The sequence below is a fragment of the Pseudophryne corroboree genome, chromosome 6 (genome assembly GCF_028390025.1).
Source record: "Pseudophryne corroboree isolate aPseCor3 chromosome 6, aPseCor3.hap2, whole genome shotgun sequence".
Classification (NCBI taxonomy): Eukaryota; Metazoa; Chordata; class Amphibia; order Anura; family Myobatrachidae; genus Pseudophryne; species Pseudophryne corroboree.
Window position 1 is genome coordinate 13,016,916 of NC_086449.1, and position 11,863 is coordinate 13,028,778.

The window sequence follows — 11,863 nt, forward strand, 5'->3', positions numbered from 1 at the left end:
CTGTTAGAAAATTCAAGGAGCAGATGTCAATGCACTGCAGCTCCATACAGTTAGCCCTGGAGGCAGTGTCGGACTGGGGATTGAAGGGCCCACTGGGGGAATGCAGTGATAGGGGCCCTTACTTAAGGGTGTGGCCAGCCTACAAAGGGGGTTTGGCCAGCCTCCACAGAGGCTTGACATACACAATAGTCTAGTGCAGTGTAATGCAACATATCTACCATGTATAATACAAGTGCACAGCCTGGAACCTGATCCCTAGAGGAAGGAGTGGGCACTCAGACAGTGGGGCCTACCGGTGGTTTCCATGGTACCCCTGTGGGCCAGTCTTACCCTGCCTGGAGGGAAAACTGACAGATCAGCCAGTAGCAAACCATTTCCATGATCATAAACTTGGATTTACAACAATCCGCTACAAGATGATTGATCATATTCCTTATCATCATGGAGGTGGAGACAGGGCGAGGAAATTACTCCAGGCAGAAGCCCGATGGATCTATGAGCTCAACATCCGCATGGATTGAATGAGCAGCTCAGTTTAACATGCTTCTTGTGATTTGCATTGTGTCTCTTTGTTTGACTATCTGGTGTTTTCAATGTCTACGTTGTGCAGATTATAAATATTGATTATATGTCCTCATATCACAGGTGCTGTGTTCGACTTTGACAATAGCCCTTTAATTAAGATCACTATGCTGGTTCTGACAGCTCACTGCTCAGCTTGCATTGCTTGAACCATGGGGGTAAATCTGAGTTGAGTGGAGTGCAGGCGCTCGGTGGCAGCCGACTCCATTGGCTTCTGGAGTTTTGCCTCTGATATGCATTTATAGGTAAATACAGTCTACACACACAAACATATATATATATATATATATATATATGGAAAATGCTGGCGGCACTCACAGGACTTAGTATATGCAGAAATAAGTAAAGGCACTCACGCCTATATCGATCACTTTCGTCAGTTTTTGGAATAAAACTGAAATGTTGATCGATATAGGCGTGAGTGCCTTTGCTTATTTCTGCATATAGTAAGTCCCGTGAGTGCCGCCAGCATTTTCCATACATACACTTCCACTTTGAGTTGCAAGGAAGGCACCTGGGCAAATATCCTACAGCATTACGGAGTGCAAGCCACCTTTGAATCTATATATATATATATATATATATATATATATATTAGTGATGAGTGGGTTCGGTTTCTCTGAAACCGAACCCCCCTGAACTTCACCCATTTTACACGGGTCCGAGGCATACTCGGATTCTCCCGTATGGCTTGGTTAACACAAGCACACCCGAACATCATCATCCAGCTGTCGGATTCTCGCGAGATTCAGATTCTATATAAGCAGACGCGCATCGCCGCCATTTTCACTCGTGCAATGGAAATGTTAGTGAGAGAACATGGCTGGCGTCCTCTCCGTTTATTCATTGTTGAGTTGATGCAAATATTTGTGATTGCTTATATCATTGTGGGGACTGTGGAGCAGCTTTATATTAATATAGGAGGAGTGCAGTGCAGAGTTTTGCTGATCAGTGACCACCAGTTTTATCCATTCTTTGCCTGAAAAAAATGCTCCTTAACTGTGCTCAGTGTGATGCATATATCTGTGCTCACACTGCTTAATTGTGGGGACTGGGGAGCAGCTGTATTATATAGCAGGAGTACAGTGCAGAGTTTTGCTGACAGTGACCCCCAGTATACGTTGTCTGCCTGAAAAACACTCCATATCTGTGCTCAGTGTGCTGCTTTATTGTGGGGACTGGGGACCACCAGTAATTAATGTTATATAGGAGGAGTACAGTGCAGAGTTTTGCTGACCAGTGACCACCAGTATATAATGTATAGCATTACGGTACAGTAGGCGACTGCTGTACCTACCTCTGTGTCGTCAAGATTACTATCTATCTACATTAAATACCTGTGGTGCTTTTTAGTTTTGCAGTTTGCTGACACAGTGACCACCAGTATATATAGCAGTACGGTACGGAAGGCCACTGCTGTACCTACCTCTGTGTCGTCAAGTATACTATCCATCTACATTCTATACCTGTGGTGCATTTTAGTTTTTCAGTTTGTTGACACAGAGACCACCAGTATACTATATATATATAGCAGTACGGTACGGAAGGCCACTGCTGTACCTACCTATGTGTCGTCAAGTATACTATCCATCTACATTCTATATCTATGGTGCATTTTAGTTTTGCAGTTTGCTGACACAGTGACCACTAGTATATATATATATATATATATATATATAGCAGTACGGTAGGGAATGCCACTGCTGTACCTACCTCTGTGTCATCAAGTATACTATCCATCTACATTCTATACCTGTGGTGCATTTTAGTTTTGCAGTTTGCTGACACAGTGACCACCAGTATATATATATATATATATATATATATAGCAGTACGGTACGGAAGGCCACTGCTGTACCTACCTCTGTGTCGTCAAGTATACTATGCATCTACATTCTATACCTGTGGTGCATTTTAGTTTTGCAGTTTGCTGACACAGTGACCACCAGTATATATATATAGCAGTACGGTATGGAAGGCCACTGCTGTACCTACCTCTGTGTCGTCAAGTATACTATCCATTTACATTCTATACCTGTGGTGCATTTTAGTTTTGCAGTTTGCTGACACAGTGACCACCAGTATATATAGCAGTACGCTACAGAAGGCCACTGCTCTACCCACCTCTGTGTCATCAAGTATACTATCCATCTACAGTCTATACCTGAGGTGCATTTCAGTTGTGCACAGTATATATAGTAGTAGGCCATTGCTATTGATACTGGCATATAATTCCACACATTAAAAAATGGAGAAAAAAAATGTGGTTAAATAGGGAAATATCAAGATCCACTTCCACCTCGTGCTGAAGCTGCTGCCACTAGTCTTGGCCGAGATGATGAAATGCCATCAACGTCGTCTGCCAAGGCCGATGCCCAATGTCATAGTAGAGAGCATGTAAAATCCAAAAAACAAAAGTTCAATAAAATTACCCAAAAATCAAAATTGAAAGCGTCTGATGAGAAGCGCAAACTTGCCAATATGCCATTTACGACACGGAGTGGCAAGATGGGCCAGGTGTTTGTGTCGGCCACTTGGGTCGCTTAGCTTAGTCACACAGCTACCTCATTGCGCCTCTTTTTTTCTTTGCATCATGTGCTGTTTGGGGACTATTTTTTTGAAGTGTCATCCTGTCTGACACTGCAGTGCTACTCCTAGATGGGCCAGGTGTTTCGGTCGGCCACTTGGGTCGCTTAGCTTAGCCATCCAGCGACCTCGGTGCAAATTTTAGGACTAAAAATAATATTGTGATTTGTGAGGTGTTCAGAATAGACTGGAAATGAGTGGAAATTATGGTTATTGAGGTTAATAATACTATAGGATATAAATGACCACCCCCCCCGCCCCCCCAAATTCTATGATTTAAGCTGTTTTTTTAGTTTTTTTTTAAAAAAACTCTCGAATCCAAAACACACCCGAATCCGACAAAAAAATTTCGGTGAGGTTTTGCCAAAACGCGTCCGCGGAACCGAATCCAAAACCAAAACACAAAACCCGAAAAATGTCCGGTGCACATAACATATATATATATATATATATATATATATATATATATGCATGTATGACCGGCACTCCAACATCACAACATAAATACCTGGGTGCCCTCCCGTGGCACTACAAAGCCCAGCAGACAACACAGATTGGTGGGCGGCACTCCAAGGATTTGTAAGAAGAATCACAGCTACACAAGCTTTAAGTCATCAACGTTTCAGACGCCTTTATTCGCGCCTTTCGTCAGGATCTGTGTTTTATATATATATATATATATATATATATATACTGGTGAACACATCCGGCACTCAATGTAGCAGAATAAATGCCTGGGTGCCCTCCTGAGAATCATATAGTAGCATATCCTTCCCCACCTGTGGCTCAGGTGTATGCGGCAAAGGAAGTGGAGGCACTCCAAGGTCTTTGTTGTTAACAAAGACCTTGGAGTGCCGCCTACTTTCCTTTGCCGCATACACCTGAGCCACAGGTGGGGAAGGATATGCTACTATATATATATATATATATATATAATATGTGTGTGTGTCTGTGTGTGTGTGTGTGTGTGTGTGTGTGTGTGTGTGTGTGTGTGTGTGTGTGTAAATATTGTGTTTGTCCTGTAGCAGCCATCCATCATGCCATCGCAGTGTGGCTCAGACTCATGCGCAGTTCAGATTTGATCGCACACTGGTCGAAAACGGACAGCAGCGATCAGGTCTGAATTACCCCCTTAGGTACTAATTCAGATCTGATTGCAGCAGCAAATTTGTTAGCTAATGGGCAAAACCATGGGGGTAATTCCAAGTTGATCGCAGTAGGAATTCTGTTAGCAACTGGGCAAAACCATGTGCACTGCAGGGGAGGCAGATATAACATGTGCAGAGAGAGTTAGATTTGGGTGGGGTGTGTTCAATCAGCAATCTAAATTGCAGTGTGAAACTAAAGCAGCCAGTATTTACCCTGCACAGAAATAAAATAACCCACCCAAATCTAACTCTCTCTGCAAATGTTATATCTGCCACACCTGCAGTGCACATAGTTTTGCCCAACTGCTAAAAAAGTTCCTGTTGCGATCAACTTGGAATTACCCCCCATGTGCACTGCAGGTGGGGCAGATATAACATGTGCAGAGAGAGTTAGATTTGGGTGGGGTGTGTTTAAACTAAAATCTTAATTGCAGTGTAACAATAAAGCAGTCAGTATTTACCCTGCACAGAAACAATATAACCCACCCAAATCTAACTCTCTCTGCACATGTTATATCTGCCTCCGCTGCAGTGCACATGGTTTTGCCCATTAGCTAACAAACTTGCTGCTGCGATCAGATCTAAAATACCCCCTTAGTGCTCTCAGCCATTGCTTTTTGTTGCTCAAAATATTAGTGACTTCATCTACTCTATACTATTTCCTTTTGTCTCTATTCTCTTAAAATTCCAGTCTGAATTACAATTGTTTTTTGCACACCCAATTTTAACATTGTTTATTTTAGCATTTTCTTCCTCACCATTTCTAGCATACAGTATTTCTCTGAACAGGACTTCCATAGTTATACCTATAATCTTACCGGCATAGCTCTTTAACCTACATTTCTGCCTATGTAACCGCACTCCCTATCTACTGTACAGTACATGCCAAAACTCTTAGTCTTGATTACCTATGCTTGTTTTTATTTTCTACCTATTTCCATCCTTCTACACCTGTATCCACTGCTGGACTTTCCTACCTGTCACCTATCTTTGCACCAGCGCATTACCCATGTTATCCACTCTTTTTACTCCCAGAGCCACCCACATTGGCTCCTTATCACTATCCAATACCAATCCTCTCTGGCTGCTCCCACCTCACCCCAAGATCCATCCCACCACCCTTAGACCCGCAATCCAGCCAAACTCATCCATATATCCTCTTAACCCTCCCTACTATTTTTCCGTGCCCTCTTGAATGCCATATCTATCTTCAGCAAAATGACCTCTTCATTTACCACTCTCTCAACCTTCTTGCCATCGCTTAAACCTGGCTCTTCTTTTCTGACAATTTATTTTCTGTTTCCTTCTCCTATGGAGACATCTCCTTCATCCACTTCATCAGAGCTAGTCTGCCAAAGTGGTAGAGTGGGCATCCTCCATTTGACCAACTGCACCTTTTGTATCATCCCACCTGAACCCTACTTTTCTTTATCTACTTTTGGGGTCCACTATATACCTCTCTTCTACCCCATTCAACACTGTGTTGTGGTCATGTGTTGCCCCAGCAGCTCCTTTACCCAATTCCTCAACAACTTTGCTGCCTGGCTCCCCCACGTCATCTCCTCTGACCTCCCATCTATTATCTTGGTGACTTTAATATCCCTACAGACATCACTAACTCACTCTCCACCAATCTCCTTGCCCTTTCCTTCTCCTTTGGTCTTTTTCAATGGACCTTCAACCCTGCCCACTGTCAGTCACATTCTTGACCTTGTCTTCGCCCATATTTGTGCTCTCTCTTACTTTTCCAACTCTCCCTTCCACCTATCTGACCACCATCTTCTCTCCTTCACTAACACATCTCCTCCACCCCTGCCCACTCCCAAATCCATCACCACATGCAGTCTCAAGACTCTCAACCCTGCTGTACTCTTGTCCTTCCTCAAAACTCTACTCCCTCCCCTATCCACCATGGCATACCCCAACCAGTTGGCCTCCTTCAACAAATTTCCCACATCCATTCTCAATTATGTTGCCCCATCTCTTCTGTTCATCTCGATCATTCAAAACCCAAACACTAGCAATCCAAACTGACCCAGTTACTGCAAAAATTATTTCACACCACTCTGGAGAAAATTGTGTACTCTTGCAGACTTCCTTCATTTCAAATCCATCCTCTCTTCCTACAGCAACACCCTCGTGCTTGCTAAGAAGTCATTTTTCCAATTGCTCAAATCCTCTCAGTCCTCCAATCCCAAAGGCTCTTTGACTCTTTCAACACCCTACTTCATGACCCCTTTCTCAGTGCCACTGACTTTACCTCCTGTTTCTCGTCAAAATTTTGGCCATTTTTTTTTCTCTTACAATCTCCCTTCGGCAGCCTATTCACTCCTCGATCCTCTCCCTCCAGCCATTTCACTCATTGCTCTTTCTACCTGGCAACCGGTTACAAATTCCACTCACTCATCTTATCCTGTTTCTGCTCCACCTGCTGCCTGGACACAGTCCCCTCTCATGTCCTCTGTTCCATCACCCCCACTTCATGCTCTCATTTTGCCCACCTCTTAAACCTATCACTCTCTACAGGCATATTTTGCTCCCTATTCAAACATGCTCTTGTCTCACTGATTTTTAAAAAAATCCAACCTTGACCAATCCTCACTCATTAACTGCCACCTCATTTCTCTTATCACTTTTATCTTTAAATTTCTTGAGATGATGTCTATACCTGTCTCACTAGCTACCGCTCTGAAAACTTGATCCTCTCCAATCTTGCTTTCACTCACTACACTCCACTGAAACTGCACTTATCAAAGAAACCAATGTCCTAGGAGTTACCTCTCTTTCTAATCCTCCTGTACCCATATGCTGCATTCCACACCATGAACTACCTTCTCCTTCTCCACACCCTTTTGACCATTGGCATCTCTATCACCATTCTCAAGTGGGTCTCCTCCTCCTACCTCACCAACCACTCCTTCTGTTTGTCTGCCCTCAGCTCCACCTCATCCCATTCCATCCATTCCATTGGTTTTCCAAAGGGTTCTGTCCTTGGACCCAAACTTTATTCCCTGTACACCTATTTCCTGGGATAATGCATCAGTTAATTTGGCATCCATTACCATCTCTATGCTGATGACACACAACTGTACCTTTCTTCTCCTGACCTCTCCCCTTCTGTCCTCTCTCAGGTTTCTAACTGCTTCTCTTCCATCTTCTCCTGGATGTCTGAGCACTCTCTGAAGTTCAACATGGAAAAAAAAACTAATAATCTCCACCCCCCAGATATCTCTATCATTGTTGACAACACCACCACCACCGCCCCTGTTCCCCAACTCCAAAGTTTGGGTGTCACCCTTGACTCCTCCCTCTCCTTTTCTCCCACATTCAATCTCTGGTCCATTCCTGATGGATCCAACTTCTCTCACATCAGGCCATTTATCTCACAGAACACCACTAAACTTATTTTCTACTCATTTGTCATCTCATGGCTTGACAACTGCAACCTTCTCCTCACTGGCCTACCATATTCCCATCTTACACCTCTCCAATCTGTTCTCAACACTGCAGCTAGACTTATCTTCCTCTCGTGCTGCTACACATCCACCACTCCCTTATGCCCTAATCTGTACTGGCTCCCCTTCCTCTACAAAAACATCTTCAAATGCCTTACACTCACATATATTTAGCTCTACAACTCCACTGATCGCTCCATCTCAAACTTCATCACCCTACATTCTCCTTTCCATCCTCTTCAGTTGGCCAAGGACCATCACCTCTCTTCTTCCTTGGTTACTGCATCTCACACACAAATCCAAGACTTCTCCTGTGCTGCCCCTTCACTGGAATGTATTCCTCTGCTCCATCAGACTCTTCCCAAAAGTGCATTGCTTCAGACAGGCACCAAAGTCAGACCTTTTCATGGCAGCAAACCCATCCGGCACATAACCAATGTGCCTGGTGACTCACCTGACAATCCTCCCCCAGCCGACTTAACCTCACTACCGTCCTCCTTACCCAGCCATTGCTATCTCTTTACCTTCCTGCCCTCAAGTCTCCCTGCCTTATGTCTTCTCAGTCTGTCCCCCTTCTCTTAGATTGCAAACTTCTAGGAGCAGGATCATCCTCCTCTTCTAATCTCTCAGCCCTCTTCTCTTGCATTTCAATTACAGTCCACATACTGGTCATATTCTGGAATTCTTCCAATTTGTAGCTGCTTATCCTTCCTGATAGTATGGATGACATGTCCCTACCTTAGAGTAGCTGCTCACCTGATTACCAGCTGTATTGTGTGCTGAGATCTGTGGTGCTAATTGTTACTTGTGTTCTGTTTATGTTTTGGCTATTGTTCTGTTTTACCTTATTCTATCTTACTTTTTGCCTCTGTACAGCACTGTAGAAGACTTGTGGTACTATATAAATAAAGTGGTATTATAATAATAATAATAATAATAATACATATGTACACTATTAGAATCCTTAGGTAGAAGATGCACGATTATTCTTCATTGCAAATTTGGGTATCCAAATCACTCCATTAATTCACAAAGAAATCTCAATGAATCCAATAAACATCAGACTCACAAGATTATGTTTGAAGTGCAAAAGTAAGGTATTGTATAAAAAAGGTATCCAATTGATACATCATGCGGATTGAAGAACTCATCCCTAATATTGTTGTTCCATAGACGTTACACATTATGATCAGTATAAAGTCACCAAGGCCTCCATTAAGCAACTGGTCTGTACCACATTGCAGCATGGGCATCAGTTGAGAGCAGACAATGGGGTCGATTCTATTCGGCAACTAATGAATAGCGCCGGGAATTTGCTCCCGACGCTATTCAATTCAGCAACTAATTACCTGCAATTGTCGGGAATTCATCTCTCATCCCCGGGGGATGAGAGAAAAAACCCGACAAAAGTGCTGCCTCGCGCCGGAGAGTTACGTCGGAGAAACCCCGTTCTCCCGACAATTCAACCTGTTTTGTCGGCAAGAACGGGCCATCGACGACGTAACTAGTTGCTGAATTGAATAGCGTCGGGAGCAAATTCCCGGCGCTATTCATTAGTTGCCGAATAGAATCGACCCCAATGAAATGTCTTTATAGCTATTTTAGGATAAGCATATCTGGGAAGCTAAGGAGTGTGGACACCAAGTATGACTAGACTGCAGTTAGAGGTTCCAGATCAACCCTTTAATAAGGGACACATATGAATTACACAGGTTCTATGGCTGTTTAAAAAATGGTAAAATGGACACTGGATATACTGATGAGGCCACGCTAGTCGTGGCTTCGTCTGTGCCTGGGCGCGCCTAATGCCGAGAGCGTCTCCGTTCAGCCGGGCACGATTGCCCATAATGGAGACGCAACCCATTCAATAGAATGGGAGAGCATCTCTGTCACATGACCTGGTTGGAGATGCTCAGAATGGGAGCATCTCTGTGCACTCCCGGTGTGACTAGGTGGACAGATCGCCTAGTCATACCGGGAGTGCACGCCTGCGATGAAGCCACCTCAGATGAGCGTGTCTCCATCTGTAAGTCAGCACCACAATTTGTGTAATTTGGAATTGTTACATATTAAAGAGAAGATCTGGCAATCCTACCCTAACCCAATTTGTGTCACATAGGAGTAAACCTTCAGGACCTTCAAATAGTCATCAGGCCCATCCTTGGCAATGGATAATAAATGCACCATCTCTGCTGAACAACTTAGGATAAATATAGTAAAATGAAATGCACCAACAGCTCTCCCATCTATAGTTTATAATACTGTATACCAATGTGATAATTTTCACATCAATTAATCATAAACAAGTCACTAGAGTACACATTATAAGTCTTCCTTCTGCCCATAGAAAATAATGCAAGTTTACTGCCCTACTTTACTGGCAACAAAGTCAAAAAGGTGCAATAATAGTGACACCTTTACTTCGGAATACGATGCAAATAAAAATCTAGAAAACAGTAGCTGATATCTAAGAAAACCTCTTTTGACCAGACAGAAAATGATTTACTCTTGGAACTAGCAAAAATTTGTTATCTCAAATTGGATGAGGTTATACTGTTTTAGCTACAGTATATATTTGATTTTATTGTCTAAATATAACTAGGAGAAACCGAGCAGGATGCCTAGAGTTTGCCAAAGTTATAGCAACAGATGAAAAATTGTGCACTGCTCGCATAATGATCCGTTTCACCTCTTGGTTCCTCAGGCTGTATATCAGTGGGTTCAGCATTGGGGTCACCACAGAATAAAGGACAGAGGCCACCTTGTCTAGTTTTTCAAAGGCACTGGATGCAGAGCGTAGATAAGTGGACATAATGGCACCAAAGAAGATGCAGATGCACATGAGATGTGAGGAGCAGGTGCTGAATGCTTTCTGCCGGCCCTTTGCAGATTTAATCCGTAAAATTGAATAAATAATGAGAATGTATGAGACCAGGATTATCATCAAACAACTTGTGCCAGAAGAACCTACAATGAACACAGTTATCATGTCACAGGAGAACGTGTCTGAGCAGGACAGTCTGAGCAATGAAGGTGAGTGACAATAGAAATGGTCTATAAGGTTTGACCTGCAGAACCTGAGACTGAACACACAGTTGGTCTGCACTGCTGACTGCAGGAAGCCAATGGAAGTGACAAGGGATACCAGAGATAAGCATTTCTTCTTTGTCATTATTGACACATAGTGGAGCGGGTGGCAGATAGCAACATATCGGTCATATGCCATGTTGGAGAGAAGAAGAGCCTCACTGCAAGCTAGGGCAGCAAAATAGTAAAACTGTAGGGCACAGCCATTGAATGAGATGGTCTTACTTACAGAAATTAGGTCAAGTATCATCTTAGGAGTTATAGCTGAGGAGTAAAAAATATCCACCAGAGAGAGATAGCTCAGGAAGAAGTACATTGGAGTATGGAGGGTTGTGCTACTATAGATAATTGCCATCATTCCAATATTTGCCATTATGGTCACCATATAAATGTTTATGAAGAGTATGAAGAGGAATGGGGCAAGATTACCATTGTCAGTTAGTCCTGTAAACACAAAGACCTTCACCTCTGACTTATTTTTAACATCCATCTAAATCTTTCTCTGTAAAGGGGAGAAAATGTAAAATGTTTAAATCAAAAGAAATTTATAAGTAGATCTCAAAATAAAAACTTTGCAATATAAAACTGATATTCATTCATTATCTCTCTATTTTGCGCTTTCTCTCTCTCAAAAAGAAAAAAAGAAAAGAAAGTGAAATTTTTAAATTAAAAAACACTTCCCACATTCATCTGAAAATGAAGAAAAAAGGAAAATAAACTCACTACATATCCTGTGTCAATACGAACTGTGGATAAGGACATTAAAAGAACCACAAAATGTATTAGTTATTAAGATACAGTTTCTTATATAGCGCAGCATATTCCGTTGTGCTTTACAATTTGAAAAACAGTAATAGAACAAAACTGGGTAAAAACAGACAGACATAGAGGTAGGAAGGCCCTGCTCACAAGCTTACATTCTATAGGGAAATAGGCATGGATACACAAAGGTAGATGCTACCTATTACATTATGGTCCACCAGATTGCAAAGGTTCATTATGAGC

At 42.6% G+C, this 11,863-nt stretch overlaps 1 protein-coding gene across 1 annotated transcript; it reads right to left on the reverse strand.

Annotated features, from left to right (window-relative positions):
* Positions 1-10,352: 10,352 nt before the first annotated feature.
* LOC134933983 (olfactory receptor 5AP2-like) lies at positions 10,353-11,348 on the reverse strand. Its single transcript, XM_063929512.1, has one exon. It carries the CDS (start codon positions 11,346-11,348, stop codon positions 10,353-10,355), a length of 996 nt encoding a protein of 331 aa, XP_063785582.1.
* Between the last annotated feature and the right edge of the window lie 515 nt (positions 11,349-11,863).